The sequence below is a fragment of the Elgaria multicarinata genome, chromosome 6, assembly GCF_023053635.1.
Source record: "Elgaria multicarinata webbii isolate HBS135686 ecotype San Diego chromosome 6, rElgMul1.1.pri, whole genome shotgun sequence".
Lineage (NCBI taxonomy): Eukaryota > Metazoa > Chordata > Lepidosauria > Squamata > Anguidae > Elgaria > Elgaria multicarinata.
In genome coordinates this window covers 90955616-90971932 of record NC_086176.1, presented here as the reverse complement: position 1 = coordinate 90971932, position 16317 = coordinate 90955616, and the positions used below count along the sequence as shown (strand labels likewise).

At 43.8% G+C, this 16317-nt stretch overlaps 1 protein-coding gene across 3 annotated transcripts in view; it reads right to left on the bottom strand.

The window, feature by feature from the left end:
- Positions 1-16317, bottom strand: part of PDE4D (phosphodiesterase 4D) — a 574358-nt gene that overhangs the window by 363857 nt on the left and 194184 nt on the right. Inside the window, exon 1 of one of the 3 annotated variants that reach the window (XM_063128046.1) lies at positions 7220-8557. The exons of the other annotated variants lie outside the window; for them this stretch is intronic. Coding sequence (XP_062984116.1) covers positions 7220-7371 — 152 coding nt within the window. The 5' untranslated portion in view covers positions 7372-8557. Of the gene's footprint in view, positions 1-7219; positions 8558-16317 lie in introns of those variants that run through there. 3 annotated transcript variants of the gene reach the window in all.

Genomic DNA, 16317 nt, shown 5'->3' with positions numbered 1-16317 from the left:
CATAATGACAACCCATAAATCAACAAACCATACTTAATTAATCCATGGCTTATCATTACATGTGAACCAGGTCAATACCTCTCTCTCTCTCTTTGCGGTATTATGAACCCAACCCTCTCCTCACCCAATTGGCAGCTTTTCCTTCAAAATAAAAGTGGCAGTTTTAAGCACCTTTTTTTCAAATACTTTCTTAACATCATGTGTAAATTGGTCTCTTGAGCTGCTGATCCCCTCCTACACTCCATATTAAGATTGTGACTAAATTCAGACTTTGTAGTTTCAACACCAAGCCAGCCTTTTCTCTATCTCCTCTGCCCCCTCACATCCCACTGCCTTTATTAACATCCAGTTTGCTCATTCTTTTGTAACATTTTGGTTGCTCCTAATAAGGTAGTACCCAACTCTGGATTATAGTTTGTTGGTTTGGTTTTTTTTTCTGGACCGACACAGCTTCCTTTTGTCTTTTGGCACCAAAGGTAGTCTATCAATATTTTAACAAATAAATAAAAGCTACAGATGGGAATCGGTCCTACTGTGGGGATGGGGAAACTCTGACCGAGTTTGCGAATAGCTTCATCCCACGTACCTGTTTCCCTTGAATTATCCCTTACAGCGCTAAGCTGTCACCATTGTTGTTAGCTAAATCACACCCTGGGTGGCAGCGCTCCTAAGATCCTTTGCATACCAAGAAATGAGTTTAAGGAGGGAAATGTAAAAAATCATTAAAAATCAACAGACGATCCAAAACGATTCAAATTTGGTATGCTTAAAGCTCTCCTTAATATCTATTACTATGCCAATTTTGATGTCTTTATCTTTAAAACTTATGCAGATGTAAGCATTTATTTAATTTTTCTTTAAACATGATCCTGCGCCCCCAGTGGCCGCTCTGAAAACAACAAATGATTCGCTTGAAGACTAGTAGCTAAATACCTCGATTCTTTTCCCTTTATAGCACAATTAAAGCAGGATGCATGGGAGTACTTCACAGTCAAAGCAGATAATAAACTGGAAAACTTCAGAGTACTTCAGAATAAAAGCAGATTATAAGATGGAAAACTTTGGAGTCCTTTGCACACAATTCACAGTGATTGCACAGTATAACGCTGGTGTGATAAAGCTCTAAGTAAGGAGTTATGTTTCATCACATGTTGATGTTTGCCCAACTGCAGCTTAAGCTGATCTTTTGGACCAGGTGGCTGGGTGGTTGGTGCTCCAGACCCATTCCTGTTCTCCAAATGAAAAGGCATGCTCAAAGAGCAGCACATTATTAAGGGATGTATTCGGAAAGTGTTGGTTTCATTGTCTGTGGTCACTGACGTCGAATAGCAAACTATCTGTTATTTTGCTGCAAAGACAGGTGATTTGTGGAGAAAGTGAACAAAAAGGAATCAGTTTATCTCAAATGCTTCTGATTATTGTGTGCTTTGTTGCACGCAGAAAAGGCACCTTCCTCGATTTGAGCAGTGACCTTCTTAAACACCACCGGAAGCATATTAAGATGGCCATTCAGCCTTGGGATTACCTTTCCTATTTACCAGTCTTTTCTGAATGTACTGCATGCAAATGTTTATAACCAGACTGCATTTGGTTTTATCAAGCCTTGCTAAACAGAAGTCAATGGCTCCTTTTTTCTTTTCTCTTCTGATGTGCTAGAAACCAATTCCCAGCCTTATATTATGAATTCCTCAGTGGCCACCTTGCATGATCTACACAGGGCTCAAACCAGGAGGCCTTGCACCAGCTCTTTATTCACCGTAACGCAAGAAAATTGGTTAGAAGGGAGAAGTGCGGGCCCTTCATGCTAATATGCAGAATTCTCTAGTCAGGACTCTCTTAGCCAGGTTGTCAGCTGATGATGAACACACATACCCACACCACTTCCTCCTGTATAAACCTCAGGGCCTGCTGTGACAACTAAGGTAGACACTTGGTTGTTCTTCAGTACCTACCTAAAGAACAGCACCCCAGACACACATGCAGACACACAACAGCCAGAGCAATTTGACCTATAACTCTTGAAATATTACTACACAATCTGAGATGGACAGTAGTAGCATTCTCTCACCCAAATATCTTTTTCAGTGTGATTTTACACATCTCTACCTAGAAATAAGGTCCATTCAGTTCAATGGAGCTAACTCCCAAGCAAACAGCTATAGGATTGCAGCCTTAGTCATGTTTCTGACTGACAGGTAGGCCTTTTTGCACATTACGTCAAAAGAACGAAGTCTGTCAGAGGAAGATGGTTTCAAGTTTGGTCCTGCTGGTTAACAGAAAAGTACACCTCTTTAGGGTTTCCGTCAGGATTTAACTTGAGACAGGGCTCAAAAGGGAGTAGCCACCTGGTACAAATGAAGTAACCATGAAGAATATACTCTTGAGCATGTGCCAAGCCATTTCCTTTGCCTCTGAGTAATCGCAATTGGCTCAAAGACATCTACATTTATTCATTCACTTATTTACTACATTTGTATAGTTGCCCCTTAACACAAATCAGAAGGCCCGTTTGTTATTGTTGGACTGCAATTTCCATCATCCCTTACCCTTGAATATACTAGCTAGGGCTGATGGGAGTTACAGTCCAACAACATCTGGAGGGTCACAAGTTGACTATCCCTAACACAAGTTTGAAGATGGATCCGGGGACTTCCGAGTAAAAATACCAGACCTTGCCAGGTGTGTTATTAGAAATCCAATAACACCCACACACACACTCCAGTATAACCTACAAAATCTACTCTCATGATTTTGACACGGATCAGGTGAAAAGGTGCACCAGAGACATTGAGCTTTTATATTGTATTTTATATTATGGTTTTATACTGTTGTTTTATACTTTGAATGTTTTTAATTTTTGTGAACTGCCCAGAGAGCTCCGGCTATTGGGCGGTATAGAAAGGTAATAAATAAATAAATAAATAAATAAACTCATACAACCATAAGAATTTCATAAGAGGGGAAGGGCTTAGCTTGTCATTCAGGGGTGAAAAATTCCTTCTTCTACACTTCTTCTATTAACTGTGCAGGAGCCTGCATAGGGTCACCATTAAGCAATCTGACATGGGTGAGTTCTATCTCAGCTACTGGTAAAGTACAAAAAGCAAACTGCTTGTTATAAAAATGAATTTGCTGACTCATTAAGATATTTTATATAGTTCCAAAACACCTACATGCTGAAGCAAGTATAGAAACATTTATGTATCTCCCACCAAAGAAATAATTGCACTATTGTAAATCTTAAAAGTAAGGTGAATCAACCAAGGAAGGATTTTTTTCAGGTCATTAGATCTCCTGTTCAATTGGACAATTAATGTGCTTTTCGATCAAATGTGCTTGCCTGCTTTTTGAACCCACTGTCTTTTCTCCTATTGTCTGTCACAAGACTATCAAATTTCACTGCACTCTTTCTTTAAAACTGGCCAAGGCAGTGCAAAGTAGACCTTAACTAATCCTCATGTCTTGGGTAATACATTTTTTGCTAATTAAAAGGTTTCTCCCCTATTCTGACTCATTGCTGACTCATGTTTCGTTCAATGTACTGTCCATTGTAAGTTATCCCCCTGTCCTTCCCCATTACTCTAAATATTAATTCCCCATTTTGTACTTTTGTTCGTTTGTTTTCTCCCACTACATGTCATGATTAGCATTTTATCATTATTGGGTCTTAACTTGCTTACATACTAGATATTCATATTATCCCTTACAGTTGAGGCCTCAGAAGTAAATGCAATCCCTCCCAGCGCCATGACATCTACAATTTGGATAAACAAGTCTTCCTAGTTTTAAAGAAATTTGCAGAGCACAAATACATTCTAGGATAAGTGCCCCAGGGATCACATTTTCAGTTAAGGACTTCATTTTCTATTCATATCTCATGATATATCTTCTTATAGCTGTTCTTTTTAGCCCATGTTTTTAGGAGAGTGTTTTACAAATACATCTGTCTATGTGAACATCAAGTGAAGCACTGCCAAATGTCTTGCTAACAATACAGTATAACTTTTGTATTATTCATATAAAGGAAGCCAATACCGAGCACACCTGCCTGCATATCATCTTGCTACTGCTTGTTGGAAATCATGCCTCCCCACTGCCCTCATGCTTGACAAGCTGTTTGAGAAGTGCAGGATATACCTCTGCTGTGCTAAACAAAGAGGATAAAACTGACAAGGATATTGACAAGAGGGAAATATGCCTCTATGAGGCTACCTAGTGGACAGGTGGGCCTGTGATCATGTGCAGTTGCGCAAGAGTGGCAATGAATATACATATGGAAGAATTGCAACAACATTTACACAAATTTCAAGATCCAAATGAGAAAATAAAAACTCTGCAAATTACAATTTCCACAAATTGTGGAAACCAGGGGAAAATGTGCAAAATTTCCCCAGAATCTGAAAAAACAAAACAACGACCTGATGCAGTCCATCCCTGCTTACCAGACTGGAAATGCTGCAGTTATCTGTCAGGCTTTTGTGCAAAATTGTGTGATCATACATAAACATACACGGTCGTCCTCTCCCCCCCCCCCAACAACATTGGATACATGCTCTTGCCTCTTTGGCTGTACTATTAGGTTGGTCATCATAGCATGTTCTTTTACTGGACATTGTAACACATTGTCGGGATCAGTCCAAGGCTACCCAAATCCAAAGCTGGATGTTTGTGCTCTCCAACCCTGAATCCAGAGCTGGAGCCTGGAGGGTGATTCAAGGCAGGAGGTGCTGTTCTGTCAGTCATATAAGGACAGAAGGTCCAGGCTCCTCATATTTATATCTGGCCAGGCCTATTCAGATGCCTCGTGCCTGTCTGCCAATCACAAGGGTTGGCCTTGCACATTCCTATCCCACCACGTGCCTGAAGAAAGCTTTGGTATCTGAGCACACCCAGTCCTGGTTAACTCAGTCGGCCAAATTGGGGTCTTGTTTTCCAATCCTTGCAAATCTACCCCATTCCCCCACAAGGACTGACTGTACATCTCTTACGCCAGGGGTGTTTCAGAGAAGTTTCGGGGGGGGGGGAGAGAAGACTGAATGCAAAGGGGTGGGGTCAAAGGCAAAGGGTAGGGCCCAAAATGCCTGTATATTTTAGCTTAAAGCCCTTATTGCCAGTAATTGAGCCTTTGGAGAGGCATTTCAACTTTATTGGAATGGGAGAAAACTGCACAAAAGCGATGAGACCACCAAACTATCAGTGGTCAGAGAAAGTGAGTCCAGGAGAAGGGGAAGTGGTTATCTAGCGAACCCCTGGATGCTGGACTAGGAACTCAAGATGACTGGACTTTTCACCCAGGCCTGAAGTTCTACAACCCACTCTTAGGCAATACTTGCTTTAAACATTCTTTTATGTGTACAGAATGGTTAATATGATGCCTCTCCTTGTTTTGCATTGGAGCCCTTTCCCTCCCCTCTCCTCCCCTCCCCTCCCCTTCCCTCCCCTCCCCCTCATCTTCCTCCTCCTCCCCCTTCTTCTTCCATAGATGTAAAAAAGAAAATGGTGTTCCCTCTCGAATCTGTTGCCTGAGGCAGCTGCTTCACTTTGTTTCATGATAAGGCCAGCCATGGTCTCTCACTTCCTTTCAGGTACACTGGTGTTTTGTTTTCCTACCAGGCCAAGCCATCCATCAGAAAGCCTCTGCAGTTTTCCGCAGATTGCAATTGGATCATTATGGACTACAGGCGGCCCTTTCCACGATGTGCAAAGGCATGATAAGATAGCAACAATTGCAAACTTGACCTCACATGAACCCCATACTGAGTTAAGGGTAGATCCCATGTGAAAACTCCTTCATTCAGTTTTCCATTCTTCCCCCCACCCATCACAGTCAAACTTTTATTATTAAAAATTGAAACTTTTAGAAGACTCAAGGGAAGGAAAATAAAACTCAAATGAGAGAAAAACCTCTTAAAATACGGTTATTTCTATGACGTGTTCACTGATCACATATGCTCTCTTCCACATGAGGCAAATGAGGGGTGGATGGGGGATAAGGGAAAATGGCATAAGCATGAGGGTGGATATGATAAATGAACAAGAAAGGAAATTTTGGATTTCTACACTTATATGTGAGACTTCAAGTCAGCCACCAAATGCCTTTAATGTATTGCTTCAGGGATGAGGGAGCCCTACTCAAGACAAGGAGCATCAATTAATAATGCTTTTAACCAAGCACCACATTAATTGGGTCATTTGGAGAGAGAGAAACCATCTTCCTGTTACTTCATTATAATCTTAGTAATGGATGTGTTAAAGCAATCCGGAGCCCTTTCTCTGCACCACTTTTAAATATATAACATGAAATCTTGCCATGCCCGACAGTGCAAGATTCACTTGCAGAATATATATATATATATATATATATATATATATATATATATATATATATATTATTAGGGAAGGGGGGTGGGGGAAGGAAGAGGCTTGCCTTTGGAAATTGTCCAAGTACCTAGCATATTACGAATAAGCACATTTGTCCAGTTTCTAGAGCATACTGTTTAATAAGGGGGGCAAGCAAACCATTTTAATTATATAACAAAATGGAATGGGCTGTGTTAATTCCCATTGCCAGGATTGTATAATGGAGCAAAACCATAAAAATAAAAAGACGGAAAGGATCCAAATTGTTCATTCCTGTTCATTTCAGTGACATCACATACAAAAGGGAATGGGGTGGGGTGGGGGAGACGGTCTTTCTGTGCATTTCTTAGAGAAAGCATCTATTCTGGTGCATATCTTAGCAAAAAGGGGGTGGGGCAGAGCCAAGGTGGGGAGGAGGAGAGACAGCCAACTGTTTACAAGAAAAAAGGAAGAAAAACAGCCCTGATGACTAACCAACCCCACAAACCCCCCACAAAACCTTAGCTGAGATGGGGGAAGACACATTCTTTCAAGACCCTAAGAATGAAATTGAAAGGCTTGAAAGTAAAGTTATATTTTTGTCATCGTTAAAGTGGATCAAATTCAACAAGACAATAGGAAGTGGTAGTGGGGATGTTTTCATGTATTGTTGTTTTTGAAAAGAATGGCATCATAAAACGTATTTCTCCTCTTGGATTCTTCTGGTGTTCTAAAACTTGCATTGCATTGCCCGTGTGGGATTTTTGTTTTATACGAACCTCGATTGCAGTTCCCACTTGCATCACCAACACCTTGTGTGCTAATGAATCCGTTGTCACAGCATACAACAAATAAACTGAAGTGTGCAGCAATTACTCACCATATCCATGAATGCCTCCTGAATGGAAAATTGTTCACATGCATCATGTTCATAGTTCTATCAGCATCAGTCTTTTTCCTCGTCTGAAAGCTTAATCTGTTACGGTATTCATAGATACATTCCACAACAACTGCAGCATCAGTTAGTGACATGGGCTATTGCAAAAAAATACTGTATTCCACACGTGTGAGAATCTCCAGGATTCGAGGACAGAATTTCCAGAAGGTTTTTCTAGCTATGTGTCCATCCATTAATGCAATTCACTTGCATGTTTTTTTAAAAAAAAAACACAAAAGTAATCATGTACATTTAATAAGTTATCCTAAATGAAGGCAATGGTTCCCCTTGGAAAATCCAAAGTATAAATTAAAGCATCTTCATGTGCAGCATTTTTGACAGTAGGAACAGCTTAGTCAAAAGTGACTTTCTTGTCATCTGGGCTAGATCAGTTTTTAAGAGGAAATGCAAAACTTCACATTGTTTTGCCATGCTGTCCTTTAGAAACAAATATTGCTTTTTCTTCCTTCTCAAGCACATATTCATCAGTGGTCACTTTAATTACCTTTCCTTTCTTTGTGAGAAAGAACGGACAAAGAATGGAGGTTAATCCCGTACAAAGCAAACTTTTCATCTGGAAATGCAGCCTCTTGACTCACAGCTTCATAGGAGACAATCCTCAGGAAGAATGCGATTTTCCTGCTCCATAAGATAAGACAACAATGACATACCATTATGAACTGAAGTTGTTGCCAGGATCCAATTCGTAGTTGCTATTCAACCCCATCATAAAGCTTGTGGGGGGGGGGGTGTTACCTGGAAGAAAAATGACTAATGCTGCAATACTATGTACACTTGGTAGGGAGCAAGTCCCATAAAAATCACTGGGGCTTACTTCTGAGAAAACGCACTTGGGATCAGGCTGAAGGGTCTCCGTTCTTTTGCAGCAGAGCCTAGGTTTGTTTGTGTGGGTATTTTCTGGAGTGTAATAGACTAGGTATTATATTCTATATGAAAACCATGTGTGTGCCTCCATGCCTTGCCAGAAGAAAGCCGAGTTTCAAGTCCTACGTAATCTAAGAATTCCTCCTCTGAAGTCTGTCTTCTGTTTCCCCAGGACGGATCGGCTCCTCAGTAGCAGTTGTATTACTCCTGAATGTCAGGCAACATCCTTGGATAGACAAAACGTGAAAGACAGCCTTCGTATACCTTACGCACAAGGTAGGCGGCAGGATCTCCTTCCTTCCTTTCTTCCTTCCTTCTAAGGGTGATTTCCGAGGTACGCTTTGAAACCTTTGTCTCCTTTTCTTACAGTAGACTCAGGACACTTGCAGGCGAGTCTGTGGCACTATAATTGTGCAGCAGAATTAGCTCTGGGCTGCAGTGAATGCTGCCCGAAAGAGGATGTACTAGCGTCAAGGGGCCCCTCTAAGTGGGTTCTCCACTCTGGCACAGGGTATCCTCCAGTGCTTTTCCAGCAGACAGCCAGACAGAAAGGGGAAACAAGGCAATTCTGAAGATGATGATGAAGATGACGATAATAATAATAATAATAATAATAATAATAATAATAATAATAAGCCTTGTCAATCTAAAATGTGGAAAAATAACCATATAGGCACATAAAAAGCTATCAAGCAAAGTATTTCACCTTTTGCAAAATTGGCCTGGCCTTTAAAAACAAACATCACATTTTTGTTCAATCTTCCTGCACGAACCTCCCCCACCCCCAGTACTAAATGCATTGAAGGGAGGGGGCTGCTCGAAATGACTGTGGTTTTTGCACTGTTAGAAGCCATTTATAGATCAGGCTCTCCAAACAAATGCCGAGCTATTTGGACAGGGAATCCTGTGCCATTTCAAGTCAACCATCAAGAACAACAACCCCATCAACGGCTCGCTTGATAAGAGTCTGTACTAAGGAGTGCCCCACGATAAGAAAGACGCTGCAAAGCACGCTGTGTTGTTTGGGCACCTCCTGTTTCCTTCAAGACGGCTCTCAGTCGCCCAGTACAAAAACCCCTAGTGAGCCCCCAGCACTGTTGTCATTCTGGAACAAGAATCAGATAGTAAACTATTGGAGACTAATAGGATCTTGGGGAAAGAAATCGCCTTTGTTGTGAGCTGAGGGGACAAAGCATCTGCTTCCTATTTGCATGCAGACCGGATAGACGTGCCTCCACCTGCTTCAAATGTGGCTTCGCTTTTTTCCTGCCCCCCACCCCCAATCCAGGCTGTTGACACCAGGACGCCGTCAAGGTAAAAGGGGGTGTGGCGACAGGGTTATTGCATGCAAGTCACGCCGGTGGAAGTTTCTTTCTCTCCCTGCCACCCCAAATACATAACAGACCGAACAGTGTGCATGTTCGATCAATTAGGAATTCATTTTAACAGAGTAATATGCACACCATCAAAGACAGGAGGCTGACATGTTTATTGAATGCACAGGCTTTCGGTGGCATTGACCATTCAGGGCTGGTTTATTACTGAGCAGGCTGGCAAAGCCTTCCCCAGGAAAGGTTCCGAAGTGCAGTAAAAGAAAACTCAAATAAAAGAGGAACAAAATAGAAATGTGCCTCGCATTTCAATCTCACTTTGCCTTTTGCCATTTCCATTCACTGCCCGCATTATCTCTCCCTACTGTTGGCAAAGGCTATGACTCATCTTGCTGTAGAATGCCTTGCATGCTGTGGATAGATGCGACACAAATCATTCTCTCTCTCTCTCTCTCTCTCTCCCCCACCCCCCGAAATGCTGAGATCCGCCTTAAATGCATCGGCATGCTTGGGGCTGGCAGCTAACCTTTTGCTGCCTGAGGTGGAGCAGCAGTAACGCAAACTCACACACCCCAAGTCAAGGTGCATAGTATCCAAGGCCATCCAAGTGACTTTGGCACCTGAGACAGAAACTCCCAGAAGTGTCTCTTCCCAAGAGTAAAACATACAGAAATGCAACATATTACATAATTAACCATTCCCTGCCCTGTCGTGACACCCAGAATCCTAATGGTGCCTTGATAGGGCTAGCCCTGCTGTGTACAGAAAGGAAGCATCTCTGTCCCATGCTAAATAGAGCACCATGATATCCAAGAGATTAAGCATCACTCTCTAGGGTAGGGATGTTGAACCGCTTTCTGTCCAAGTGCCGAATTCCATTTTAGAGAAGCTCTTCAGGGGTTGTGTTTCAGCGGTGGGTGGGGCTGAAGAAAAAAGGGGCAGAACTAAAACACCACCATATTTTCACTAAAAGTGCTTACTGCCAGTAACTATGGGCATGTCTACACCTAAGGGTGTAGAGGGAGGGACGGGGGAGGATCGTGGACTTACCTACTACCGTGATCCTCCCCCAGCATCTTGATGGCCGTGTGACATCCTGGAAGGAAAGAGGGACGTCGCGGCCACCTTTTTTTTTTTTCTTCAGGAGAAGTGAGTTAAAAAACAAATAAAACCGAACCTGCTCCCCACCCCCGATGGACACAGACTGCCCCCACGCAGCTCTGTGCCCATTTTAAGAGCCCCACTACTTGCGGGGAGGAAGGGATGACCCAGGAGCAGCAGCCACATGGCCTGTGCTCCTGGGGATGGTCCAGGATTGTGGAAAAATTGAGTTTTCCATGGACCCAGATATCTCAAGAAAAGTCCCTGGTCGTCCCAGGTTGCCCCCGGGATACCCTGTGAATCATTTGGATGCACAGGGATGACCCTGGGATATAGGGCTGGTGTAGACATGCCCTATGTCTTAAGGGAGGCATTTCAACAGATTAGAATGGATAGGAAAGCTGCATAAAAGCCAGGAAACCACCAAATGATTTGTGGGGGTGGGGCCAGGGAAAGGGAGAGTGGACACCTTGGAGGGCTGGTGTTTTTGCCCCCCTGCTGTAGGGGGAATTCACAAGCATGGGCATCCCTTATCCCTTGATAATTGCAACATAAATGGGGATGCATGCGGAAGAACTGCAAGCACAGACCAAACTCCAGAAACGAGCCTTTCATTTTGCCTCAGTTTCCATGCTAGTCTGAATGTGGATGAGGTGGGGAGTATGTGTGTGTATGTGTGGGTGGGGGTAAGACAAAAGCAGAGGAAGCAAAGTAGAGGTTGAGAAATGTAAGCTGCCCTGAGAACTTTTCCCATTGGGCAGTATATAAGTTCGATAAATAAATAAAATTTAGAAGGTGGTCTGTAGCCCGCATGAGCATGTCTAACCCAGAAACATATGCAGTGCCAGTGGGGGGATGGCGACAAGTGGGAAAACACCCTCCCCAGACAAATGGCTCGCCCCCACGTTAGTCACCACAAGCTGGATCCCTGTGGTTTATTAAAGGAAAGGCACTATTCACATGCAAATTGAAACTGAATCATAAACAGCATTTTTAAGAGGAGGAGGAGGAGGTTGTTGTTCTCTATGGCTTTATAAGCCCTTCCAACTCTACTATTGAAGAAGAAGAAGAAGAAGAAGAAGAAGAAGAAGAAGAAGAAGAAGAAGAAGTTGTTCTAAGCATGCAAAATAGAGTTAGCTAACTCTATTAAAATCAAGGGAACTTTCTTCACAGAAAATATGTTTAAGATAAGAGCATTCATGTGAAGCTATTTCTCTTCCAGAAATTTAACAAGTGGGACTCAGCTCTTCTTCCAGAAATGCATTTCGATCTTTCTGGGCACCCCAATATATATATATATATACACACACACACACACACATATATTCCCTGGTGCTTCCACTCATACACATACACTTTGGCCCATTGGTGCAAAGGGACTTTCTTGACTGGTCTTTGAAATGTCTGTTGCTTATGGATGGATGCATGTAGATAAATCTCGGGACACCAAATCTTCTACAATACATGAAGGGCTTCAGCAATCACTCTCAAGTCAGGAGTACAAAGCACTGAATGAGACTTTGCTAGTTTTATGTTCATATTGGCTAGGTGAGAATTTCCTACATTCCTTTTAAAGGAACAATACACCATAGCCTCCATGCAATCCCCTTGCCAATATTGGGGTGGTGATCCAGGTGGTAAATTCATATCTTAGATTGTTCTAGTCATCTGTTAAACATCTGCTGCAGGTCTGAGCCCTGGCAAATCATAAGATTATAAGAAGAGCTATGGTAGATCAGACCAAGGGGGCCCATCTACTCCAGCATTCTGTTCACACAGTGGCCAACCAGCTGTCGACCAGGTACCCACAAGCAGGACATGTCCCCAGCAACTGGTGTACATAGGCATATTCCCTCTGATACTGGAGGTAATATATAGCTATCAGTACTAGTAGCTATTGATAGTGCTCTCCTCCACAACTTTGTCCAATCCCCCTTAAAACCACCCAGAGTGGTGGCCATCACTACATCTTGTGGAAGTGAATTCCATAATTTAACTACATGTTATCTGAAGAAGTGCTTCCTTTTATCTGTCCTGAATCTCCCACCAACCAGCTTCATGAGAGCTTCATCCACCTCCATCATGGCTCCCCTTACGCACCCTTTTTCTAGGCTAAACAATCCCAAATGTTGTAACCTTTCCTCAAGCCGGAGTTGCTCCAGCCCCTTCATCATTTTAGTTGCCTTTTTCCAACTCTACAATATTCTTTTTCAGGGGAAGTGCCAGAACTATACGTAGCATTCCAAGTGTGGTTGCACTATAGATTTGTATAAGGGGAGTCATAGCATGTCAGAGAAAGCCACTTCAGTGGCCCTGGATTTCAACCTTCTTCCTTGTAACCTAAATTTTGCTTCCAGGTCCTCATGACTACATCCCTCCATGTCATTGGTACCAATATGAACTGACCCCACCGATCAAAGCTATCTAGATGGTGCATAATATCCAGAACCTTTGCACCAGGCAGGGAATTTACTATGCAGTCTACATGCCCATCCCAAACCCAGCTGACTATGTGTCTAATGATCCAATCCCCCACTACCACAAGCCTCCTGGTGGTGCATCATTGGTACAAGAAGATATTTCTTCATCTTCCAAAGAATGAGTCCCTTCTAAAGGATCATTTTGCTCTTCCTCAGAAGTACACCCTCTTTCTCTGAGAATCCCATTTCCTGTGACAGCAGAGGAGCTGTCACCCAGGGATTGGGAAGCAGCTATTTGGTCCCTGAAGGCCTCATCCATCAATCTCTCAGCTTCTCCAGCATAGGCATGCTTAAGAGTATGGGTGTGCACGGACCCCCCGCTCCGCTTCTCTTCCAGATCCGTGATTTGCGGATCGGCCCGCTCCGCCCCGCCCCCGCTCCGCCTATGTCCACTCCGCTCCGCTCGGAGCTCCGGATCCGGATCTGAGCTCCGTTTCCCCCGCCCCCATAGGCTTGCATTAAGCTAAAAAAGTATACAACTTTTTTTCTGTGAAAGTTAGAAACCTCACATTTGGCACCATGACACCTCATAGGGGTTTACACACGCACGCCAAGACTCAAGGTAATCCCATCATCCCCTTATTTTTGGGGAATTTATGAAAATCCAACAACCCATTCACACCCCTTTCCATAGCTCCGTCAATTTGCACGTTAAAAATCTCAAACTCGCCACCATGATAGCTTGTCCAGGGATACATACACATGCCAAGACTCAAGGCAGTCCCATCATCCCCTGATTTTTGGGGAATTTATGAAAATCCAACACCCCATTCACACCCCTTTCCATAGCTCCGTCAATTTGCACGTTAAAAATCTCAAACTCACCACCATGATAGCTTGTCCAGGGATACATATGCATGCCAAGACTCAAGGCAGTCCCATCATCCCCTGATTTTTGGGAAATTTATGAAAATCCAACACCCCATTCACACCCCTTTCCATAGCTCCGTCAATTTGCACGTTAAAAATCTCAAACTCACCACCACGATAGCTTGTCCAGGGATACATATGCATGCCAAGACTCAAGGCAGTCCCATCATCCCCTGATTTTGGGGGAATTTATGAAAATCCAACACCCCATTCACACCCCTTTCCATAGCTCCGTCAATTTGCACGTTAAAAATCTCAAACTCGCTACCATGATAGCTTATCCAGGGATACACACGCACGCCAAGACTCAAGGCAGTCCCATCATCCCCTGATTTTTGGCGGGGCTTAAACCTGCAGACATCTCAATGGGGCCATTTCAAAGGAAATCCCAACATGCCATGAATTGGGGAGTAGAGATAAACCTATGAAATCTTCTTCCACACTTGAAAAATGGATTTGGAACTTCCAAAAGTCTAACTTGAGTGCAGGAAGGACTTCTCCCCTGAGTCAAAGCCAGACACACAAAACATCCCTGCGAGGTGGGCAGGGGAGGAGGGAGGGAAGGCAGGCAGGCAGGCAGCAGTCATTTCTGGGGGCATAAGGAAGTGAGCCAAGGATAAGCCAGTAATGCATATAAAATGGAATAAATAAATAAATAAATAAAGGAGGGGTGGAATTAAAAGCAGCAGTGTTGCTGAATAAACAACAAGAACTTTTTTAAAAAGGCTATATCTGTGTTTTACCAGTAATAGGGGGACGTGCCCGGGGGAGGGGGAAGCAGCTGCCAATTTGACTGGTCCTAGTGACCAGTCTTTTAAGAAGCAACGCTGTCAGTTCAGCTCATGAAAGACATTGCTCCACCACTAAGAGAAGTAGAACACTCACTTCAACTCATGATAGGCATTGCTCCACCGGGTTACTCTCTTTGGAGGGCTGTGATAGCCTCCCAAGTACAGGAGAGAGTGGGGGCACGTCCACGATGAGATGCCCTAGGGGAGCTCATCCCCTTGCACCACATCTTTTCAGTTGTTCCCCAAAGTTAGGGTGGGTAGCAGTGCTGTGTTTCTATCTCTTATTATTGGCTTAGTATATGATTTCAGGTTGTGTTTGTGCATTTGGTGGGGCTACTGTTTTAAAAAACACTGGGAAAAGTCCGTTCAGACTAAGAAAGAGAAGTTTCCCAGAATCCCAAGTTACCCGTTTTGCCTATCACCTCCTCCAACTTTGGGATCATGTGATCATGACTGAGAGTTGACTCTGCCCCTCAGCCCTTCGAAAAAGGTATTTCCCGCCGGTTTTTTAAAAAATTCTAGCGCGCGACCCGCACCACACAGAGAGCTGAGAGTAGTCTCAAAATGACCCCTCAAAACGACTCTCTGATCACAAGAATTTTCAGAACGATAGCTTCAAAAACAACACAGTTATCCCCCTTTCTTTTCCGCAATGCAATCCTATGGGCGAAATGTTTCAAGATGGCGATCGGACCGGACCGCGGAAACCGGAGCGCTCCGAAAATGGGCGCTTCTCTTCGCCTTGCTTCTAGGGGTCCGCGGTCCGCTTCTACTCCGCCTCTGGGCAAGGCGGAGCAGGCCAATTAGCTCCGGCTTCTGCGCTTCTAATCGGAGCGGAGCACATGCCTACTTAAGAGGTGTGCCCAGGCACACCCTAATGTCTCAAGCAATAAGCACTGAATTGAGGGAGCAATTGAGTAGGAATCCAGAGGGGGGATCCAGACGCAGCAGGAACAGTCCTCCAGCTGCCCTTTGGCTAATCCACTGTCACATCGAAGAACCATCTGCATCCAAGAGAGCACCATTGCTCCTGGCAGCAGGACGAAAAAGGAATCATTCTGCCGGGAGCCTCTCTGCCAGGATGCTGCACTTTAAAGAGGCCAGGGGGCGGTCCCTGAAGGCTAATATCACCTCATAAGCCCTTCTTCCAGCCAGTGTCACCACAAAGCCCCACCAATGCTGGGGCTTGAGGAGCGTCTCCTCATTGTCCCCCTCCCCACCTGCAGATGCCTTCCTGAGGTCAGGCAAGCCGAACGCAGAGGAGGGCATCAGTGTCTACAGTGTTTCATAAATGAATGAAGAAAAATCATGTCTGTTATGACTGAGTATGCAATAAATGTTCGCCTTTTTTTTAAAAAAAAAATAGAAAATAAAATTCCCTGGGTGCACACCCTAATGAATTATGCTGCACATGCCTATGCCCTCCAGGTCAGTAGCCTTGGCTTCAAGGAAACAAACATGCTCCCTAAGAGCCTGAAGCTCATTACGCAAAGTGTTCACCCACAACTTCAGTCCAGCCGGCACACAGTCATACTTGCGGCACTCAGTGCAACACACTGGATAGCCTCTACACCCCTGCTGGC